Source organism: Hemicordylus capensis, chromosome 3 (genome assembly GCF_027244095.1).
Source record: "Hemicordylus capensis ecotype Gifberg chromosome 3, rHemCap1.1.pri, whole genome shotgun sequence".
NCBI lineage: Eukaryota > Metazoa > Chordata > Lepidosauria > Squamata > Cordylidae > Hemicordylus > Hemicordylus capensis.
Window position 1 is genome coordinate 87,455,414 of NC_069659.1, and position 24,423 is coordinate 87,479,836.

At 42.0% G+C, this 24,423-nt stretch overlaps 1 protein-coding gene and 1 long non-coding RNA gene across 2 annotated transcripts; one reads left to right on the forward strand and one right to left on the reverse strand.

Annotated features, from left to right (window-relative positions):
- Positions 1 to 4,829: 4,829 nt before the first annotated feature.
- Positions 4,830 to 21,560, reverse strand: MIS18A (MIS18 kinetochore protein A). Its single transcript, XM_053308425.1, has 5 exons — positions 21,188 to 21,560; positions 15,732 to 15,798; positions 12,806 to 12,928; positions 8,915 to 9,008; positions 4,830 to 6,294 (listed from the first exon to the last, which is right to left on the reverse strand). The coding sequence occupies exons 1-5, from the start codon at positions 21,381 to 21,383 to the stop codon at positions 6,214 to 6,216; spliced, it is 561 nt and encodes a 186-aa protein (XP_053164400.1). The 5' UTR covers positions 21,384 to 21,560; the 3' UTR covers positions 4,830 to 6,213.
- A 12-nt stretch (positions 21,561 to 21,572) lies between these two features.
- On the forward strand, positions 21,573 to 24,367 carry LOC128350319 (uncharacterized). The gene is made up of 3 exons (XR_008319256.1): positions 21,573 to 22,358; positions 22,847 to 22,946; positions 24,231 to 24,367. It is a non-coding gene; the product is annotated as an uncharacterized LOC128350319 (long non-coding RNA).
- The last annotated feature ends 56 nt before the right edge of the window (positions 24,368 to 24,423 follow it).

A 24,423-nucleotide genomic window follows, 5' to 3' on the forward strand; every position in this document is an offset into this window, starting at 1 on the left:
TTTGTGCTTCAGTTGCAGGTAAGTTGTCAATTTCTTTCCACATGCTTGGCTCTTGAAATCTTTCTCCCTTTGCAAAGTAGGAAAGTTTTAGTTGGAACTCCACACCTTTGTCTGTCATCAGCATACTCTTCAGCTGAATCATTGCCAGGTATAAAACTTACAGCGGATCCTTTCTTTTGGTCATATTGCCTTGGTTCTCCAACTGCAAATTGAGATTTCGGACCTGAAAAGTTGTAGATTCAGGCCTCCATTTTGTGGCAATCTCTCCTGTTTTGTGTCAGGAATTTTTTTTTAAAATCCTGTCCTCCCAAGCTTCAGATTGGTGACTTACAGTGTGCAACTATGTGTGTAATGATTCAAAACAAATCGGAGGTGATTTGATTCAGGTACAAATTGAATTAAAAAAAATCAATTCATGCACATCCCTACAAATTGCTCTCCATGGCCCCGCTCCTACCTGAGTAGACCTCAAGAGTTGCTCTGCCAACCATCACACAAATACTCTGGGCACAGAAGTGGTCTCAGGGACCAGCAGTGGCATCTTCAGAGGGCCCTTCAGTGGCATCTTCTGTGGAGGGTCCTTTCCTGCATGTGAAGTAATATTCTACTTCACTAAAATTCTACTCTTCTGTGTTCTAGCACTGGAATCAGCTTTGGTATAAACTAGCACTTCAAGGTTTTGTAATTTAGAATGGGGTGGTTGAAATGGGGAAAGGGACACAGATTGAAATGTTATAACTGTGCTTTGCTTCCTAGACTAGAATGAGTATGTATGTGAATATATTTTTATTTCAGCCATTATAGGAACATAGGAAGCTGCCATATACAGAGTCAGACCATTGGTCCATCTAGTTCAGTATTGTCTTCACAGACTGGCAGCAGCTTCTCCAAGGTTGCAGGCAAGAATGTCTCTCAGCCCTATCTTGGAGAAGCCAGAGAGGGAACATGGAACCTAGATGCTCTTCCCAGAGCAGTTCCATCCGCTAAGATCTTACAGTCTCCCATTTATATGCAGTCAGGGCAGACCCTGCTTAGCTAAGGGGACAAATGAAGCTTGCTAGATTAACAAGACCAGCTTATTAATGTCAATCAACGTGAAATTTCAAATTTGCAATGAATCATATAGAAATGTCCCATCTTATTTGTCCTTGTTCAAAGCAGTTGCAACCTTATGCAATTTAGATGTGTATAGTTGCTTACTATTCCATTATCATTCCTCAGTGCTCTATCAAGCAAATGTGCGACAAAGTTGAAAAGCTGTACACGTAGTGTGATCTCACTTTAAGAGGTGCAAACTAGCACCTCATTCCAAAACCTGACGTGATTGTATCCCATAATATGGCAAGTGTCTTTAATAACATTTTAGATTTGTTTTCCATTATTCAATTTATATTTTATGGTTTTAAAAGCAGGAAATATCAATTTCTATAGTAAAACTGCACGGATGTTTTTTCAAAATAACCCCACCTCTTATTTTGGACTTTCTACAAAAGTGAAACCTTTCTGGGAGGCTTACTTCTGCTTACAGGTGATGCCAACAGTACATGCAGACCGTAGATGAAACATTGTCACTCTACAACACCTGTAGGCAACCTTGGCTCTCCAGCTGTTCCAGAACGACAACTTTCTGGGCAAAATACCTATAAAGCCCTAAACAGCTTAGGCTTAGCTTCTCTGTTATGAGCCCCACTGCCTATTGAGATAATCTGGGGAGGTCTGTCTGCAGTTGCCACCAGCTCATCTGGTGGCCCCAAGGCTTTGGAATGTGCTCCCTGCTGAAACAAGAGCTTCCCCATCTCTGCCAGCATTTAAAAGGGCTAAGATACTGTTTTTCAACAAAGGTTAGTAAAACAGTCGGCATGGAAAAAGAATAAGATGGTACCCTGTCCCCAAAAGGCTCATAGGCTAAAAAGAAGCACAAGGTAGACACCAGCAACAGCCACTGGAGGATACTGTGCTAGGGTTGCTCTCCCCATGCTTAAGTTATAGAGAATCACCACTTTGAACGTTGCCACTTTGCCCTAACTGGGGAAGAAAAGTGACACACTACCATGAAGCTTACATTAAAATAAATGCAGCAGGCTTAATCTTCATAATGATGTTCCACAGCACTGCAAGTCTGAATGCCATCTTTTCCTGTACCACTTGCTGGTGCAGGGAGCAGTATGGGGGGGCGGGGGGAATGAGAACGAGGGAAGGGAAATATACTTCTCCCTTAGGAGAAAACTCTTCCATGCCTGCTAGGAACTGCATAAGGGAATATTACTGCTTTTTCTGGTTTAGGAAAATTTTATGGCAGTAGTAGCTACAACGCCCAGCCTCCTCTCACTTATTTGTATATCAAGAAATAAGTGTGGAATAGATATTCCACACTAAGGATACACAGCAAAGTCTGCTATTCTTAAAAAGACTCAGAGCAAAGAGTCAACAATGAATGTGAACATAGAGATGAGCAACAATGAACGTAACTGCAGGACAGGGCTTCATTAACCAGATACATTCTCAACAATTTGGGGCGGGGGGGATAACTCAGCCATTTCTAGGCCATATGAGCCCTAAGCAGTATCATATATATGAGGGGACCTAAATCCAGGTTCATTTTCAAATGAATGCAGGTACAGTCATTCACACAAGAACCTGTATGTGTGTGCAGCAGGATTCCCTCTATTTTTTTTAAATCAGTGAGTGCAATGAATTTTGTTCTGGGTGGAATGCTCAAGGCAGTGTGTACACCTGTGCATTATTATGTGTCACTATAGATATACAACACGCATACGTGGGTACACACACATTCCATCAACATGGAAGTAAGTAAGTGTATTTTACAATTCTATTTATAAAGTTGGATTTTTACACTTCACATTTAAATACAATAAAAACAAAACAAGAAAGAAGGTAACATTTTCTTCCTTTTGGCTGTCCCACTATGCCATGTGGGAAAAGAGGGGTTTTGTAAGCAGGTAGTGCTAGGAAGGAGAAAAAGAGTGAAGATAATGGTGGGGTTTTTTGGGGGGGGGGGAATAGGAATGCAGTTTGACAGATGGGAGGAAAAACAGATAAGATAAGGCAAGAAGTTCAGAAAAGACAGTAGAGAAGGGTGAAGCAGGGGAAAAGGGCGGGTGGGGACCAAAAAGAGATCCAAATTAGGAAGAAAAAACACAATCATGAGAGAACTGAGAAAGGGGGAGGGGAGCTCAAAGAGGAGAGCACTGTGAAGGGCAAGGAGCGGTTAGGGTTCAAAGAGTCAAACGAGTCAAAATAGCGGCCAAAAACTGTGTCCCCAAACACTGACTCTAGAGGAGTCCCATAAAGGGCAAGTAAGGAATACTCAGGACAAACAAGAGAGACTGCTACAGCAGCTCTCAGTAAAGCTAAACCAATAACTGCACCCCAAACTCTGACTTCAGAGGAGCACCATAAGGGACAAAAGGCAGAGAAAAAGAAGGAAAAACTGTCAAAAATAAAAGAGAGCAGAAGAACAAACAAAGCCAAGTAAAAAGAGGAACAGACAGGGAGGACGAGGAGGAAGGGGACAAGGAGAAAGGGCTCCTTGACTGCGGCTCCTGCCTGCCGGTTGCTGCTGCCCCGTGCTCATCCCCCTCACCTGAGACTTGCACAGACGGTCTGACTGGTGGGCGGAAGCGGCTCTCTGCTCGGCAGCCTTCTTGCCCGCTCGGCAGCAGCCCTGCTCCCCGCACTGAGCCTGACTGGATTGGGCTGTAGGAGGGCAGGCTAGCATGCAGCAGCACAGCCAGCCACTGGCCTACTTAGCTTGGGACTGGCACTTGCAGGAGAGAGCCAACGCCAGGGAGGAGGAAAGGCAGCAATTGCAGCAGACATCCCAGCGCAGGGGGAGATTGCGCGGCGGCTGGAATTGCTGGAGTGGAGAGCTAAACTCTTGTGCGTGCACGCGCTCAGCCACACAGTTTAGAGGAAATAGTGGTGTGCAGATACTTGAACGCAGGGAAAATCCACAAGTTGGTGGGCAACTTACAAACATGGGCACAAGGATGGGCTACATTGAATAGGTGCGAAGGGAAGACAACACCTGGGATAAGAATACTGCTAAAGTCATAGAGAGAAGCAAGTTCACTAAGAGATGGGCAGGGGGGAGACAAGGCAAAGGGAAAGAGAGGTGAGGCAAAGCCTAAAGGGGAGTGGAGGTTCATAGCTGCCAACGCACTCAGCTGCAGATGCCTCCATGGCAGTCCTCTAGCATACTAGGCAAAAAAAAAACCCCTTACAATCATCTGAGAACATGGTAGTGGTAGAAGGGATGGAAGCAAGTGTACCCTAAAAACAAAAATGTGTGACTGGCAGCGATATTTGGAGGGTGGGGAGCAGAGTGAGCTTAAGAAGAGAAAAGGTTTTCCTGCCACAAGACCTTGTTGGTGAAAAGACACAAAATAAATAGAACGGTCTTGCCAATTTTATGCAACCTACCAAAAACATATCCAACCAAAATAACTTGAGAAGAAAAGTAATGGTTGCTTGAACCTCAAGCTGCATTACAGCTAGAAAATAGAACTATATATAAGCATCTATTCTAAAAGCCTTTTACTGATGAATGGTGGCTGTTTTTAATTTTTAAAGAAACAAAATAAGTATGAAACAGCATGGTGTGCCCCAATTAGATGTGAACAGAATGTGCTACAACATAATGAGAAATCTGTGATGACTAATGCCACCTAGGTTATTTGGAACATGAAAGGCATTCAAGTTTGGCAAACTGCATTCGGCTTCAATTTTGGAGGATGAGGTGATTAATAAGAAGCACAAAGACCTGCAACAGAACACTTTTAGAGAACAATTTTAAATCCCAGCTCAACTGCCGATTTGCTTCAGATTTATTGAAATATTTACATCTCTATTTACATTTATTCAAATATCTTGTTCAAAATTACAATTTAAGATATCAAAAGACAATACTTGGTAATAACTTGTACATAATGCATTTACAAAACTGAGTTCAAAGGCTGCTTTTTTTCTTGGTACTTTATTTTCAAAAATATTGAACGCTGTCAAAGTATTACTTTTTTTTTTTTTAAAGTCCAGAATTTCTCACAACTAGCATCAATGGGAAGATGTATACCTTAATGTTGCATCTCTCATGCTATAGGCCGAGGATATAAAAATTAACCATTTAGACGATTTAAATAAATTCTATACAAGCTAGTAAAACTGCAGAAATTGAGGCCCAGTGGATACTTTGCAAATTAGATCAGTGGCTGATATACCACACAAAAGGTATACATCAGCCCGGCAGGGATGTGCCTGAACCGCAGTTCAAAGAACGGTTCGAGCACTTTGAAGGAAATTCAAAAGGGGACTTCAAGAAAAAGGAGAGCCGGTGCTTACCTGCTCTCTGCCACTCCTTCTAGCTTCCTGCTGGTGAGGCGCTGGTCCCAAAAAGCCCTGCATGCCGTCAACACACACATGGCATATGCTCATGCATGGGCGCCATTTGCATGGTCAGCATGGTGTTGCTGATCATACAAATGGTGCAGACGCCATGTGTGTGCTGACAGTGCAAAATGCCTTTTGGGACCAGTGCCACCTCAGGAGGAAGGGGTGGCAGAGAATAGGTAAGCACCCTACAGCTCAGTAATGTTGTGTGGATGCAAGTTGCACAAACAATTGTGCAAATGTTACACAAGAGCAAGCCCATTATTTCCAGTAGGCTTATTCTTGTGTAACATCATTTTTGCAGTTTTGCCTTTGCACCACTTGCATATACACAACATTAGTGGGCTGACTATCCTTGTGCAGTGTGTCAACCAGTATCTCCAGCTGGCAGAAGACTAAATAGCTATGTCATGGCTCCAACAGGCAGCCAACTGTTCCCCTATGCCATCTTCTTCAGAAGAAACAAGATTAGCCATATTCTCCACTAAGTCTGCCAGAACATCATCAGTAACTATATAAAGCAAAACAGTAGGAGATAATATCAACAAGATGATTTACATTTCAGTAATTCAGAGAACTCGATAATTAAAGATAAATTAAAAGGAAACATTTCTTTTGTGTAAACTTTGCAAAGAATGCTTCGACTTCTCAAAAGTGTTCTTCCTCAGCAGTTTGCCTTTTCATCTTTCAGGAGTCTGAGCAATGTTCTATGCTGAAAAACTCTTGCAGGGATTCAACAAATTCCCAAGAGCCAATAATAGCAAGCTTATGTACCAATGTTCACATTAGTAATACTCATCATTGTTTTCAGCCAATGTTGTGAAGAGATGCAAAACTCGATTCAACTACAGATAACCGTTGTTCCAATGCTTTCAGTATTGTTTCTGCCTGTTAATTAGAAATACAGTTTTAATTCATATTGGAAGTTAATTTACAAAATATGGGTCCCAATCCAGAGACCCATAAGTGAACCATAAGGCTGCATACGCACTACTACAGTGCTGTGAAAACATTTGTGAACCCCAAGCAAATTAATGAGAATCACCCTGCAAGGTCTTACCATGATTTCCATGCGTAATTGTAACCAGTCTTTCCTAATGCAATAAGGGGGCATGAATTAAACAATGCTGCGAATAACCTCGTTATTCGCAGTTCTGCATATCCGCAGGGTGTCTCATTGACACCCCTTTTCCGTATCTGCAGATACAGAGGGATTAAAACCCATTTATGTGCTGGTCCCAGAGGGCCAGAAGTGACTGCGGAGGTCACTTCTGCCCGCCATTTAGTCTCAGGATTGGCTCCTTTCCTTATAAAAAGGCTCCTTTCCTTGAAAAAAACCACAACCCATACTTAAAAAAATAATAATTCTGTGTCAGGGCATTTCTGGGCATATGGGGGATTCCTGGCAACATACAGACCCTGCAGAGCATGCCACAGTAAGTTTTTCAAGTTATTTTGCCTTTTTAAAAAAAAAATGTTGTCCCTCATTTTCCCTCCACCCTGGAACCTAACCCCCCTTTCCCCATAGCAATAATATTCATTACCCACGGCAGCAGCCAAGGAACCCTGTGAGTAACAAAGTTTTCTTGTAATGTCCATTTCAGGATCAACGTGTGAGACAGTAAGTGAATCGCTAATGTCCTTAGCACAATTAATGGGCTAATTACTATCAAGTGCCTAACTAATTGTGTAACAAGTAAACCACCCTGCAAAGGAAAGCTGCATGACTGAGTTTGGGCATCCTGTCCTATATAAAAGGGCCTAAAGGTTCAGAGTTAGGTCTGTACCATGACAGTCAGTGGCAATTTGTGATCAAAAGAAATTCCAGAGGCCCTAGAAAAAAGAGTGGCAGATGCTCATCCGTCTGGACAGGGTTACAAGGCCATTTCTAAGCATATGGGGCTACATCCATCCACTGTCAGTCAGTCTATAAATGGAAAAAGTTGAAAACTACAGTGACTCTACCCAGGAGCATTGTCCTGCCAAGATCACCCTGGAAAATCATCCATAAAGTCACAAAGAACCTCAGACTAACATCTAAAGATTTGCAGGTCTCTCTCACTACAGCTGATGCAAGGGGGTCATGCATCAAATATCAGGAAAAAACTGAATGGGAATGATGTTCATGGGAGGATAGCTAGGAAGAAACCACTGCTCTACACTGCCTTCCAAGGAAAGAACCTCATCCTGACCCTCATGGTTTGGGGCTGCTTTGCTACATCAGGACCTGGACAGCTCGCCACCACTGCTGGAACCATGAATTCAGCTGCAAATCATTAAACTCGAGAGCAGATTTTCTTAACCTTGAGCCCCTAGATCAGTGATTCTCAAACTTGGGTCCTCATGTGTTATTGGACTTCAACTCCCATAATCCCCAGCCTCAGTGGCCTTTGGTTGGGGATTATGGGAGTTGAAGTCCAATAACAACTGAGGACCCAAGTTTGAGAATCACTGCCCTAGATGTTGTTGTACTACAACTCCCATCATCCCCAGACATGGCCTTTGTGGTAGAGGGTGATGGGAATTGTAGTCCAAAAACACCTGGGGGCCCAAGGTTAAGAAACCCTGCTCTAGAGGACAACATCAGGCCATTTGTCTGAGAGCTGAGCTGAAAGTGGCAAGGCAATGTCCTTGCCACTTTCAGCAAGGCAATGTCCCTAAACCTTCTAGTAAGTCTACCACAGAACAGCCGAAGAGAGATTTCGTATTTTAGACCCGCCAAGTCACAGTCCTGTGTGCAATCCCAGTGGTTTTTACGCACAGCCAAGTTCAGGCTCAGCTTCCCTAGCCCAGTCTTGGCTGCACGTGTGAACAACCTCACCGTTTTGAATGGAATAATGGGCCAAGATTCCTCCAAGCTGATGTGAGACTAAATCACCAGTTACAGCAAATGTTTAGTTATTACTGCTCAAGGAGGTGCCACCATTCACATACTTTTTAACACAAGGATGTTTGTTGTTGAATCTTTCTGTTGGGCGAATATTCAAAACGAATCCTTTTTGCCTGAGTTACTTATTCAATGGGGTTGCATTTCTCTCTTCTCAGGGTTCAGCTTAGGATCCAATTTTGTTTCGAATAAGAATTGTGCATACATACAGCCCATCCTAAGGGGTTCACAAACTTTTTCTCAGCACTGTGTATTCAGAGCCATCTTTCCCCTCCTCTGTTAAAGAACTGGAAGCTCTGCTGCTACTATCACCTCTGGTCTTCCAGGAGACTGATATTGGCAGAGGTTGACAGCATGGATTACCTGTCTGGAACTGGGCTTCACACATTACTCTATGAGAGTGCTGGTTGGAGAGCTCAGCAACTGCATGCAAGGACTGAATGTATTTGTAGCACCAGTTCTGTTGTATAAAGGATTGTTATCTTTTCAAGTCAATATGCTCTATTTTATATAATAACCTTATTTTTTGACAAATAAGGCAGATTTTAAAGGAGGCATTATTCCCACATAATCCTTATAGTATGAAAACAGCAAAGTGTGAACACACAATAACCATCTTACCCTTACTAGTGACTCTTCTAAACCAGCTTGACTTTCAAGAGTGAGAGGCTCCTCATCAATTTCAGCTTTTTGTTCAGAAGACCCTAGGGTATAACTTGGAAATTGTACAGTTATAAGTAGCAGGGCAATAAATACAAGCCTGAAAATATATATCAACTGAAATGCCATTTATTTGTAATAGCAGTCATATCTGTAGCACCTACTGAATAAGATGTGCATGGAACTGGCTGGCCCGGTTTGTTTCGAGTCCGGATAGGACCTTAGAATCCAGTTCAGTTCAGGGGGGTTTGCAATTTTATTTTATTTTTTGAATTTTTTTTAACCTTTTGCCCCTTCAGCGGGCTTCCTCTAGGCCGTAGGGGGTCTGCAAAGGTTCCTCCTCCCCCCGCCAGCCTCTTTCATCACCACCGCGGCCTGTTTTACTCCCTTTTTTTGCCTGTTTGGGCCTCCGTAAGTTGAGATGGTGGCCATTTTCTCTGCTGCCGCGCATGCGCAAATGGCCTCTGTGAGGCCTGGCATCCCCCCCACCCCCCAAAAAATTGTGAACCCCCCAAACCGTCGGAGGTGGGTGGGTTGGTCCGAGGTCTGACCAAACCGGGGTGGGGGTCCGGTTCGACCCCAGAACCGTCGAACCGAACCAGTTCAACGTAGAACCGAACCCCCCTCAAACTGTTCGCACATCTCAACTACTGAAGTGCATTCAAAACAGTCATTCCTCACCAACCGTTAGGGTTCTGTTTTGGCAAAACCTCACCATTGGCAAATTCATGTCTGGCAAGGCATAAAAGTCTATGGGAAACGGGTTTAGGGGAATCACGACCACAAAGGCCATTTCTGGAAGGGTGGTATATAAATCAAATAAATAGCTAGATAGACGAACCTAAAATAAAGGAAAAATTTTAAAAAGCTAAAAAAAATCTTTTTAAATCCTGTAATATCGCCAAGAGGCACCAAGAAGAATGAGCAGATCAAACCGCTGGAAATCATTTGAAGCCCCCCAAAATCACTCAAAAGCATTTTAAATTGGCAAGAAAGTTCAGGAAGGGTCACCAGAAGGAATGAGCAGATTAAACCTCTGAACCCCACAAAAATGCTTGAAACCACCATCACCCTCACTAAAAAAACCTCACTAACAATTCTTTGTTGTTCTCAAATAATTATATTAAAATATGGAATACAGTAAAAACTGACTTACAAAGATGGTCTAATATGAACTTATCTTTAATAGGAAGAATTTCAGTGGTGAAAATGAATGTCTTACCCAAAATGTTTCTTTTTCAGACTATTCCTATAAGTAATACTTTAACTTGTTTTAAGCAATGGCAAAAGGACATAACTAAATTTGTTTGGCAAGGGAAAAGACCAAGAATTAATTTTAAAAATTTAACAGATGCAAAAGAAAGAGGCGGTCTTACCCTACCAGACTTAAGGTTGTATTTTGATGCTGTTTGTTTGACGTGCTTAAAAGAATGGATAACATTAAGAAATTCTAGAATACTTGATCTGGAGGGATTTGACAGAAGGTTCGGCTGGCACTCCTATTTGTGGTATGACAAAAGTAAAGTACGTAAAGATTTTCTTAACCACTATATAAGAAGGAGTTTAATGAGAGTTTGGGTAAAATATAAAAAATGGTTGGAACCTAAAACTCCCTTATGGTTATCCCCGATTGAAGCTCTAGTACGTAAAGAGGTAAATATGCTATCGCAATGGGGTACCTATAGGGATTTGTTATGTTTTCAAGAAAAGGACTGTAAGTTAAAAAGTTTAATTGAAGTACAAAATTTGGTTAGTGATTGGTTTCAGTACCATCAGTTAAATGAAGTTTATAAGAAGGATCTTAAAGTTGGATTTGAGGATCAGATGTCGAGATCTGAGAAGGAGCTGTGTGAAAATGATGAAAAATTAGTTTCTAAAATGTATAAGCTCTTGCTTTTGGAGGAGACAAGAGATGAAGTGGTTAAAACAACTATGGTAAAATGGGCTCAAGATGTGGGGTATAATATATAAATGGCAGCCTGGGAAAAATTATGGAAAACTGATTTAAAGTTCACTGCATGTTATGTTTTAAAAGAAAATTATTATAAAATGATGTATAGGTGGTATTTTACACCTAAAAAACTGGCATTAATGTATAAAAATGTTTTAAACAAATGTTGGAAATGTGGACACTCTGAAGGAACTTTTTTTCATATGTGGTGGTCTTGTAGGAAGGCTAAGGCCTTTTGGGACATGATATATAATGAGTTAAAGAAAATTTTCAAAATGACATTTCCTAAGAAGCCAGAATCCTTCCTGCTGGGAATAACACAAGGAGTGTTTTCTACAACCAACTTAACATTCCTTATGTACGCTGCTACGGCGGCCAGAATAATATATGTGCAGAAATGGAAGAGTAATGAACTCCCCTCAAAAGAAGATTGGCTGATAAAAATTTTGGAATATGCGGAGATGGCAAAACTTACAGTACTGATAAGAGACCAAAATTTGGAATGCTTTAAAGAAGATTGGAAACCATTCTTATTATACTTAAATAACTATTTTCCTAATATTGATTTTACAACAGGGTTTGAAATTTAGTAATATTAGCAGGTTGGGTAGATCAAAATCGAGTTTGTAAGGTTTAAGATATATGTTTTGAATTATTATTATAGCAAGGGTTAATTCTATAGTTGGTGATTCACGCGGAGGTGTGAGCGGGAAGTCAATATTTGTTTAATGTGATGTGAATGTTAAGATATTGTTAAAATCAATAAAAATTTAAACAAACAAAAAAACCCCTCACTAACCATGGATACTTAGGTCGCGGTTGGCAAGACCTGTCACAATTTCCTATTTGCATATACTCAAAACCATGGTTGGCAAGGGATGACTGTAATTAAAATGCATATAACCAACCAACCAACCTGTAAGCATGATCTCCCAATTTTTGTGTGCAAGTATTATGGCTGTTATCATAGGCAAAATTTGCCAGAGTGCCTGGGTGGGTAAGAACAGAGGCTTATCCACACATGGTGAGTTTGTTGATGGATTCCAAATTGATCTGTGATAATCAGAACTTTACAAGCACCATAACTAAAATTAATGCTAACTGAACAATTTAAAAACAAAACAAAACACCATTCTTGAAATATTAACAGAACTTTTTAAAGCAGTACTTATGACCACATAAGCATAAATGCTGTGTTACCTCATCTTTTGTGGTTGCATTAAATTTGTACAGACACCTATACTTTGAGCAATGCTTATGTATATTATGAGAATTACAGCTAGATCTAATCAAAATCCTGCTTTTTTAGCTGAAATCAATGGCTTTCATGCAAGATTAATAAAATACTTCTAATTTTCTAGCACACACATTTAAGGAGGGATTCACTTCAGTGTTTTGTAAGGAAAGTGTAGTAACTGGATTACTTTCATACAAAACAACATAAAGCATATGCTAATCTCTATTTTTTTTAAAAAAAAATGTGTACTTTCTAGTTAGCATCAAAAGACCTGTCTTTAAACATTGGTCTCTAGAGGTGATGGCTATTTTAGTGGGCACATTCTTGCACAGAAAAATGGATCAAGCATTTGGAAGGTGGATGGAGGTTTTTTTTCATTGCTACCTGTCTGATCACCACCAAGAACAAAGACCAATTCTGACAAAACATTTTCTCCTCATGAAAGAATATTCACTGAAATGAAAAGTGTTTTTGAGAGGAGAAGCACATAAACAAACGCTCTCTTAAGAAGAAAGGATCAAGAGATACTCTCTCATTAAATTCCTTGCACAAGAGAAGCAGCCTTGAGTTTTGAGGCAGTTGTCCAGGTTTAAGAATATTTAAGTCACCAAGTCTAATCAGAAGAAAATGTTTATCGGACAAACTGAACCACTGTTTCTCTTACCTTTCAAGGGAGTCAACGTTTAAACAAAATAAATCTCGTTTAAAGTCAAGGTGTCTTGGGGTGCATCTGTAGATGCTTCCCAGTGCCATGTTGCATCCAGAGCAAAACAAGGCTTGAAGCATGCTGTAAATCAAAGTATGTGACATTTTATTTCAAAAATACACAAGACAGAGTAACCACAAGGAAACAAAGATTGTACATTTTGCTCTTTAAGAATATGGTTTCCTCTCTCAAACATCCATGATCACAGGCCTACTAAACAAAGTTCAAGATGGTGTGTTCCTATTTCTGTCCATAATCTCATAAGCAATTATTATGGTGTTGGTGTCGGAGAAACATTTCCCCAAAGCTGTATATACACAAGGCACAAGTGTTTAAAACTGGGGCATAATGATGAAAGCTTCCATATATTGCACACATGCAAATCTGTTTACACAGATGGGATTTGCAGATTGGTGGTGGTGAATGAAGCCAAAGTAGGGCAAATGTATGCACTGGTCACAAACAATGTATACATCAGTTTTACTTCACATGGTTCTCAAGGTCCTCAGAAGCTCCTAAAATATCAGCTATGTTACTTTAGAGAGTGCAAGGTTAACTCCAAGGTTTGAATTAAAGATTTAGCTAACATCAACTCATAAGACTAAGCATTTGTATAGTGCTTTCCATTGCTCAGAAAGCTTGACTTGAATTATCTTCTTGCAGTCCTCAAAACAACTTTGTAAGGTAAGTAAGTATTATCATCCCCATGCTGAAACTTAGGCTGGGAGGGAGTGGCTTGCTAAACGCCACTGTATAAGCTCATTGCAGAGGCGAGATTGAAACCAGGGAAGTCCTGATCCATAATCCACTCTCTTAGCCACTAGACTACACCAGCTCTCAGAAAAGATTATTTATCCACACTGTCAGAACCACCTTTGAATACAGTTCTAGTCATTAATCATTGTGATACAACTCCTTCAACAAATGGAGAGCTTAATGGCTTCATATAGATTGAACGGTAACCCTCACTCTCCATTCTAGCTTTGCTCAAGGACAAAAAGATGTAAGATTGCTGGAAATGTTGATGCCATAAAAGAAAAACACACCATCTCTTCCACCACCACCACTACCACCACGCAAATACCCAGAAATTTTGGCTAAAATTGAAATATATACTAATTATTCTATATCTTATTTAAATTTGCTGCTTTAAAAATACAAAATGAACTATGCACAGCTTAGTTAGTACATAGGATTTCCCTTTAAAAAAAACAGAACAAGGCATTTATACTTTACATTACATAAATATACCAAACACTACAGCTACATCCAGTGCTAGATGTCAACCTGCAAGCTGCTACTGCTTGAAGAATCTGAACAGCTTTTTTTCTGAGGCAGAAACAAGCCTCTTGCAGCATCTGCCCCCTATGACTTTCTATTAGCTCTATCCAGGCAAGGCAGGAGAGATTGCTTGTTCCTCTGTAGGAGGGTAAAGCAAGGTGAGAGAAGATCTCCAAGATGAATAGAGGCCAATTCAGGAGGATGGTAGTTTAGTATATCCACCACAATGCAGATCAAAGAGGAAGGGAGGCCAAAGGAAAGCAGGCAAAAATGCACAAGCAAAGAAAAGCCCTAGGGAGGGCCAAAGTCTGTGTGTCCCTCTAGTAAAGATGGCAATGCGTCCTGAAAGTCAAAGGCTGAAATGCATTGTGGCTCTGAGAATGGGGATTTTGCAAAATTGATGTCGCAATCACATCAGCCAACAGGGGTGAATGTTCAGTCTCTTTCCAGGACTGTAGTTTTCAGCTAATTTTAAAGAACTTTTTAAAGGAAAACTAAAACAAAGCACTGATTCTTTTTTCTATAGTTTTTGTATGAACAACAGTTGACAACACAATGAAGTTATATAGTTATACTGTATATAATGGAGATTTCCCTTAAGTTTCAGAATTACCGTATATTAATATGGATTATAATTGTAATTGTCTTTTTCATTGCCTTATATAAAACATCTTCACATTACGTAACAGTTAGATCGCATTCTGAAAAACAATGGTTAAGAAGTGATAATATTTCAAGACATGCCTTGTAAAGCATTTCATGCATAATTCTAAGAGAGAAAATATTAAATATTTTCTTATTAAATCCTCCCCCCGCAAGTTTTCCAGAATTTCTTCAATCTCTGGCCCTAGTTGGGGAAATGGAAAAAATCTGGGAGGTTTTCTGAATTTTTCTGGACCTTTTCTAATCAGGGAACACTGATACTGTACCAGGTACACTAGAACATGCTCAGCTATTCCAGGTAAGCATAAGCTCTCGTATGCCTCACTTGTATGCATCTACCGTAAGCTTGAAGAACATGGGCTGTTAGGAGTCAGAACCATGAACTGTATTCTCACTTACACCAAAACAGAGAGCACGCAACTGGCAGAAATAATTTCTTTTCAAAATAGTATATTCCAAAAATCTCAGGTGCATTTAAGAATTAAAAACATATCTTTTCTCTACTCAAAATAGACAATTAAATCAAATCATGGGGTAAATTTTTTTTAAAGCACCTGAAACCAATGGGCTCACTGCAGAATCATATAAAACTCAGTCAGATTCTATTTTTTAAACAAATTCTAATTGTAGGCTGACACGGTCCTCCACAATAATGAATGCCAAAAAGGACTGTTCAAGTGAACCATTTACACTTATGGAAACCTTGCTAAACACATTCCAGAGGATCCTCCAATCATAATTTGGAAGACTGGGAATGAACTCCTTGCTTCTCCCTCCGCTTATATAGCATACTACATTATATTTTGGTTTAATCAACTTATATGCCTTTACAACCAAAGCAGATAACTACTGGTTAGCTCCAAACCCAGGTCCAAAGCCCAACACAAAACTGTACTATGAGACAGAACTACTTTTCACTTTGGAGATAGATGCTACTTACCAGCCATATTCATCTGCTCGGGTTGAAAGCTTTTGCTCCTTGTCAACAGAGACACTGTGAGTAACACCTGAAATGAGAAAGATACAGATCAAGAAGGGGGGGGGGGCTGTCTTTATGGCCAGGCTGGAAATCACAACAAAGTAAAGCTTTCTTAATACCCTCAGTCCAATGATGCCATGAAGAACAGAATGGAAAGGTATGGTAGTGTACTGACACTGAACATCCTATCACTGAAACAACAATATGATGCAGAGCTTGCAGAAGCTAGCAGCAAGATATGTGTAAGATAAACAGGTATCTCCTTCATTATGGTTGCTGTGAATATTAATGCTGATACACATTGAAACTACATGGCCTGGGGGCAAGGGTACTTGTTGGACCGCATTCACCCATATGAACCGGCCAGGGCCCTCCACTCAGCATCTCGGGCCCTGCTCATGGCCTCACCACTAACAGAAATTCAGATGACATGGACAAGGCCTTTGCAGTACTGGCCTCTCTGCATTGGAATCCCACCCCCCCCGCCAAAGAGCTCTGCCATGCTCCTTCCCTCAGTGTTTTAAAAAAACAATTAAAACACATCTTTTTAAAGAAGCTTTTAAAATGTTTTATCTGCTGCTTATATCCGATGGGGTCTTAAGTTTTTATAGTTCTCAGTTTTTAGCTTTTTATTAATAATTTTTAATTTGAATTTTTTTAAAATGTAATTTTAAATATGGTTTTAGCCTGGCCTTTTAACTTGCTTAAGTTTATTAATCTTTTATTTTACATTGGATCTATTTTATTTATGTTGTGGGCTGCCCCAAGCAGTAGCGTACTGGAGGGGCGGGATATCTTTTTTTTTTTTTAAACAAATAAAATTAACTCCAAAGTGCTATATAAATAATTAGTGCAGCAAAAAGTAGTCAGCACAGGCCTTGGTTTGCAATTATCTTCATTCTGGGGATCCCTAATGTAAATTTTAAAAAAGTGGTTTAGTACATATTATAAAGGAAAATGCCCAGGGATGGCCACAGCCAAGAGGTGTTTTTGGTGCTGACCCCCACATTCTGAAGTCAGTTACCATGTTTGATGTGAAAGGCCTGAGAGACTGGCCCTTTAAACAAGTTGTCCACTCTCTTCGGGTAAGCATTTTATTACAAAGACTAGCTGAACCCGCACAGAGCATCTGTACAGCAGCACACTCCTCCCACCTTCTGCCCACTTTCCCCCGCCCCCTTCTGACCTGATCTCCTCTGCTTTCTCGCCGCCACTGCCATTATTTATCTCTTGCTCGCCCGCTCAGCCACCATTATTTGTCGCCCGCCCGCTCCTCTCCCCCCGCCCCCTTCTGCCCCAGTCTCCTTGGCCCCCCACCTTCTGGCCCATTCTCCTCTGCTTTCTCACCACCGCCGCCACCATTATTTAGCTCCTGCCCATGCAGCTCAGTCTCCTCTCTCCCCCGCCCCCTTCTGCCTCAGTCTCCTCTCCCCCCACCCCTTTCTGACCTAGTCTCCTCTGCTTTTTCACCGCCACCATTATTTATCTCTCGCTCACCTGCTCGGCCCCCATTATTTCTCACCCACCTGCTCCTCTTCCCCCCATCCCCTTCTACCCCAGTCTCCTCAGCCCCCAGCCTTCTGGCCCATTCTCCTCTGCTTTCTCGCTGCCGTCGCTATTATTTATCTCCCACCCATGCTGCTCAGTCTCCTCTCTCTCCCGCCCCCTTCTGCCCCAGTCTCCTCTCTCCCCCACCCCCTTCTGCCCCAGTCTCCTCTGCTTTTTCGCTGCTGCTGCCGCTGCGATTATTTATCTCCTGTCCGCCTGCTCGGCCACCATTATTTCTCACCCGCCCACTCCTCTCCCCCCACCCCCTTCTGCCCCATTCTCCTCTCCCCCCCTTCTGCCTCAGCCTCCTCTCCCGCTGCCCCCTTTTGCCCCAGCCTCCTCTGCTTTCTCACCACCGCCACCATTATTTCTCACCCACCTGCTCCTCTCCCCCCGCCTGCTTCTGGCCCATTCTCCTCGCCCCCCCCCGCCCTCTGGCCAATTCTCCTCTGCTTTCTCGCTGCCATTATTTATCTGCCATCCACACCGCTCCCAAAGCAGCGTACTTCCCGTTGGGACGCTTGAGGGCGGATGCCTGGTGTCTTGCCGCCTTTGATGCCATTCCCTCCCAAGGAAATGGGTCCGGTTTCCTCCTTTCTCCTGACTCTGCTGATTCCCCTTCAATTCTGCTTCTTCCTCCTCTCTCCCACCTGCCTCCCTGGCTGCCGTTCCCTCCCAAGGCAATGGCTGGAACTCTTGCAGGTCCTCAGACAGTTCCAGCAGGCATCCAGACGCATCCCCACATCCCTACGCAGTTCCCTACTCAGTCTGCCGTAAGAGAATTAAATATATAGATACTTTACTGATGATTCTCTGTTTTGAATGTTATAAAGTTTTGTTACTGCTGCAATCTCATTGATATTTTATTTCTATTCAAACTGTAATCTACTTTCAGAATAATTGTTGAAAAGGAGGCTATACATTTGCAAAGCCAGCCAAAACTAATCACCATTGCAAGCTGGTGTGGTGTAGTGGCTAGAAGACTAAGCTACAGATCTGGAGTTCCCCAATTCAAATTTTGCCTCTGTCATGAACTCACTAAATTGACTTTGTCAATCTACTCTCTCTCAGATCCCCAGGTGCACTATGGCAGTAACACCACTTACTTACCTTACAGCAGGGGTTCCCAACCTTTTAAAAACACACACACAAGTGTGCCCCTTCTGTAACAAACATTCAGTTCGGGTACCCCATAGAGACTATGTTATGTGTACACAAATGTAAATGTTACAGTTATGAGACAGGCTCCTCTAGTCACTGGCTGGCTTGCATCCAGATTAAGTTAGGGATATATGGCTCAAGGCTGAGCCAGTTCACCATCAAACCAGTCAGGCTCGAGGGCTCGGTTCAGCTCAACCTAGAGCCGAACCCCCTGGGCCGGCTCAGGGGTTCTAAAGTTTTTTTAAAACCCAACACTCATCACCAGGTCCAGCGGCCTCATGGGGGGACTACCATGGCCGTGGGAGGTATTTGCCATTTCTCCCTTCCCCTGCTGGCCCTTCCATTCTTCTAAGGGCCATTTTGGCCCATTTATGGACCATTCCGGCCTTTTTTTCGGTGGTGGTGGCCATTTTTGAGGTGACTGTGCATGCACCCTGGCCATTTGTGTTGCCGGGCCATGCAAATGGCCAGGGCACATGTACGGTGGCCTCCCAAATGGCCACATTCCACTGGAGGGAGGGGGAAACGGTAGAGAGAGAGAGACACACACATATACACACAACCTCAGCCATGGCAGCACTCCCGGAAGGCTGCCAGACCCAGTAGCGTTTTGAGTGTGCGCTTTTAAATTTTAGAACCCCTGAATCTAGCTGGGGGTCTGTTGGGGTGGGGGGGCACAAAACCAAACATGCCATGTTCAGTTCAGATCTGTTTTGGACTTTAACTGAACCGGGCAAACCAGTTTTGTTCACAGCCCTAGATTAAGTTACTCACAAACATTCACTGAAATTAATGGATAAGTTTACTTATCCTATTAATTGCCATGAGAGTATTCAGTGCTAATTATCTGTAGCCTGTTGGTCAGGCTGAGGGGAGGGGTACGCTGAGCTTCAGCCAATCAGGATCAGAGAAGGAGGTAAACTTGTCCTTCATCCGTCTTCCTCCTCTTGTGCAGCAGACACATTGCTTCAAGCTGTTGATCCTCAGATGGGGAACAATAGCATAGCGGCAGCACAGGGGAGCTCCGAGTACCCTCTGTGAGCCTTTCAAGGACTTCCTATTGGGAACCCCTGCCTTAAAGGATTACAAGATAAAGTAAGTAATGAGTAAGACCCACTGAAATTAACTAATATTATTGAGACAGCCATGACTGATGGGTTACTCATCTCTAGCAGGTTTTAAGCATGCTCAAGTCACATTTATTTCACCAAGCCTTTGACTAGCTGTAAGTTGATTTTTATTGTTGTTCTGCTCATTTAAATTAAAATTTTATAAGTGTTTTAATTTTGTTTTAATTCTGGTTTGTTTGCTTTGTAAATTGCCATGAGATGTTATATGGCAGTATAGAAATGTAGCACAAATAATGCAAGTCACATTAAAGTCTAATGAGACTTAAGGCTCCTTCAGTCATTATTTTGAAGGCTCGCTGTACACATGAGCAGTGGGACAAAGCGGGAGGAAGTCCCTCCCCTGCCACATCACTCATCCCTGCACCCCATCGCTCACGGTCCGACAGGGCTTGTATGCAGAAGGAAACACACTCTCCGTGATGGCAGGAGTACCCGTGGTTGTGATGGTGGACGCAATCCTTGCAATCCTCAGTCTGTCCGCCATCAGGAAAGTGCTTTTCCCTCTTCAGGCAAGCCCCGTTGACCAGTGAGCAACAGGGAACGGGGATGACTGCTTCCTCCTTTGCCCTGCTACTCATGGGTACAGTGAGCCTTCAGACTAAGGAGCCTATTGTCATGACTAGTTTTCTTTGGATACACCCATTAGCATTAAAACATTCATTAACTTCAACAGAATATGACCTACAATGGTTATGGACAAAATTTATTTACTACTGAAAAATGATACGGATCAGAACCTGTGAGCCAGCGTGGTGTAGTGGTTAGAGTGCTGGACTAGGACCAGGGAGACCCGAGTTCAAATCCCCATTCAGCCATGAAACTAGCTGGGTGACTCTGGGCCAGTCACCTCTCTCTCAGCCTAACCTACTTCACAGGGTTGTTGTGAGGAGAAACTTAAGTATGTAGTACACCGCTCTGGGCTCCTTGCAGGAAGACCGGGATATAAAAGTTAAATAATAATAATAATAATAATAATAATAACCTAAATGCATTATACTAATGCCAGGTGGGAACTCCTCTGGAAATATATAGAAGAGGGTAAGGACCCCATGCATGACCCTACCGCTCTAAGCTACATTTACTCTTGGTGAAAGTGAGTTTGCAGAAGCCAGCTGATTTTGTTCTTTATGTTCAAAACTGGCTATTTAACTGAACAATGCAGGGGGAACTGATGTTATGAATATGTGTCATTTTTATTCCATTATACGATACTGACCTGTCGTATTTTGAAGAGAAAAAGCTCTAATAAAGCTTTAAGTAAAAGAAAGAAAGAAACTCATAAGTGAAAGGCATCACTTTTTATGAGGTCTCATGACTTAAGTTGAACTTGAGAAGAGAGGCATTTTTTAGCCCCGTCTCATCTGATAAGGGTGGGAAGGGAACTAAGGTTGCTTCTCCTTCTCCTCTAAGCCCAATTGCCGATAGTGGGGTTAAAAAAGGAAAGGCAACCGGAGCCGGGCAGGAATTGCCAACCTCTCTGCAGGCGTGCATGCAGGAAGAAAGTACAAATGGGCGCGCGCCCGAAAGCCATGAGCTTTCGAAAGCCATAAGAGATTCGCGCGCGCTGTCTCCGCTTACTTCTCAACAGGATGCAGTTGGTGTCCTCGTCATTGGTCTCCCAGCTGAGTGTGTCCCCCACCGGGCGCTTGCACCCAGTGCATAGGAACACCATGGGTGCGTCTTCCGCTCCAGGGCCTTCCTGGTCCCCGGTCCCCAGACTACTGGGGGACACTACCATCGACACCAAAGTCTCTTCCAGCGGGAGCGCCGCCATTCTCTTTCAAGCTGCCCGCGCGGCGCCCCGCCCCTCCAATGCCGGAAACAATAGCAGCAACGCGGCGTCGCTCTAGCTAGCACACACTGGCCGAGTCCTCCTTTCTCTTTTCCCTTTCCCAAGGAGAAGAGCAGGGTGGCAGCGGCGGCGCTTGGAGTGCCAGTGCGCCTGCGCCCCCTGTAAGCGCGGTAGTGGAACAGCTTTGAAAGTGCCGATTGGGCTGTACTGTGAGGCTGCTCTGGGCTGGGGAGACTTTCTGATTAGGAAGTACACGGGACTTACTTCTGAGTAAACATGCGTAGGCTCAGGCTGCGTGCTTGGCAAAAATGTATAGAAGCATTCGGGGTAAACTTAGCGTAGGAACACACATCTCTCCTCTCCCTTAACACATATTCCAGAGAATTTTATGCACACTTCGGCCCCGCCCGAAAGTGACATTGTTTTCACATCGTTTAGGCCAGAGCCAATACTTTTTTCTTTTTCTTTCAGAGACTTTAAGTCCTTATATGACCTAATCTGCGCACTGTACTCTGTTGAAGCGCTTCTGCTTCAAGAAAACTAATTTGACGAGAGATAACAGGAACGGGTTTTCCACAAGCAACGTTCCACTTTCAGCAGCTCTTTTAAGAAGTACGGTCTCCTACACCAATATTGCTTCTAGTTACTGCTTGCCAAGATTTTATCTTACAGCTTGTGCTAATTCCTTGTTTATTCAGCGCTATATTATGGTGAAATTAATTACAGTTAGGTAGTCCTTGAGGATCTCACGTCAAATGAAAAATGGCCCACATGCTTACACAATTCCTTTTATAGGAACACCCAAGTACATTTTAATACGTGTGTATGGTTAGAGTTCTGAACTGACTGAAATGGCGAACACAACAAATTCACCTGATTATATTTGGTCTTACGAAGATTATTGGGACTATTTAGACCCAATTCCCGTCGATGCAACCAAGCTGAAGGCAAACAGATGTAAGTATTGCCACTTTTTCTTTGCATGAAAATAAAATAATAAAGCCTTTATATGAAAGCTTTCCTTTTATGTAATGTTACATTTAAATTGATTTTAAAATATAATACTTCTTTTAAATATAATACTAAAGCAGCAAATTGGTTTTAATCTGACAATCTGGCTTTTTCAAGAGGTGGCATTAAAAATTGTGAACATATTTCTTTATTGGGAGTGTTGTGTCGATTAAGATACACCACTGCCTTAGCACCTAGTAAGGCAACCTATTACGACAACTTCTGTAAAATGCAGAAATAAAGTCATCTTGCATTAGGATTTTGGGAAGGGGATGCTTATCCAGTGCTACATTCCCAATCATCATCATTTAATATTTCATGGTAAAAATAAAAAGCAGCCTTCATTGAGGTGATGTTGCAATATTTAGTAAGAAGGCATGTTTCAAATGCTCCGGCATCAGCTAGGTATATCAATATGTTATTTCTTTCAACAGATTCAATTGTCATTGCCTTTTGGATTGGGCTTGCTGCGTTTGTAGCATTTCTCTTCTTTATTTTGTTCTACATGTCTCGGTCTGATTCTACACCCATAAGGTAAGTAAGGTGTCTGAGTTTCACAGATGATAACAATTCTAAAACTTCAGTCTCCTAGGAGAGAGTCAATATGGATGCAGAGCCTAGCTGAAAATCCTTGACCATGCAGTAGTGACTGTTTTGGCTACATTGCGTCTAAAACTGAAAGACATTGTTTGCTGGCTTTGTTAGGCTAAATTTTAGTGCTCTTGATTCTTGCCTTGTATAAAGCATCTCATAACTTTCTTTGAGGGAATCCTAATAGGGGTTACAATCTTTGTGGCAGTATCTGCAAGATCCCTATGCTTAAGATCCCTATTCTTCTTGGTTGTTACTTTAAATTAAAAATGCATGGAGATGCATTTGGAGATGCTCTGGGTCTAATTTTTTTCAGCCACTGATTCTAGTTTATTATCTCGAAGAATTTAAAGCAAGACTAACTGGAGCAATAGGCAACAATAAAAGCTGCCAGGAATTACCTTTTGGTTCCATGATAGGTATGTTTTTCAGGAAAGCATTGGTAAAAGAAAACATACTGAATCTTCTATGTGCCATATAAACTTAAATTAAGGCTGCCATCATACATGCTTAAGGCCATATAAACTGAAATTAAGGCTGCCATCATACATGCTTATCAGGGAATAAGAATTTTTTTAAACTCAGTGACTGACATGTTGTGCAAGGCAACATGCTATGTCCGTTGAAAATAATGGACATAGCACTGCAGAAGTACACTTGCACAGTAGTGGGCGAGCCCTGTTCCACAGCACCATGGGCATCACTTTAGACCACAGCAGTGCAGGCAGTTCAGAACAGACCACGTTGTCTTATGTCAGCCAATGGGACTGCTTGGGATTGTGCAGTATTTTCAGATTCTGCACCCTGCAATATCAGGACAATTAACCTGTAACTGGATTGTAATATTCAAAATGTCTTCTATGTTACATTTCAGGCCAGTGTTTTCTTCAAAATTCCTGTCAATCAGGGAACCCTTCTTACATAAACTTGTCAGATGAAAAATCCCTGCATGTTTACCATTGAACTTGTGTATGTGACATTGGCTTCTAAGGTTGCACTATCACTTTGCATAGGAAGTTGGCTTCGTATACCTGTCGCCTCACTTGATAGGTAGCCCCAGAAAATCCAACATTGCAGGTGCATATTATAATGGAAGATTAGCAATGACAAAAAACCCCTCTCTTGGGCAAGTTGAAAGCCATGATCTTCTCCTTAGGGCACCTCTACATCTAATCTTTTGGGGAAGTAACATTCAAACAATAATTTTGCAACTTTATTTGTTCACAGGAATGGAGGATCATAGAAAATATCCCCATGGAATTATTCAAAAAATATTCATCAAAATCATGTAACCATACTAAACCTTACAAATAATCAGGTGGAAAAAATAAAAGTGATGTGCTGAAATAACAGCTCACTGCATGAAAACCTCAGCAACAATTTTAGGATTCATCACAACTGAAATATGTAGCCTACTTCA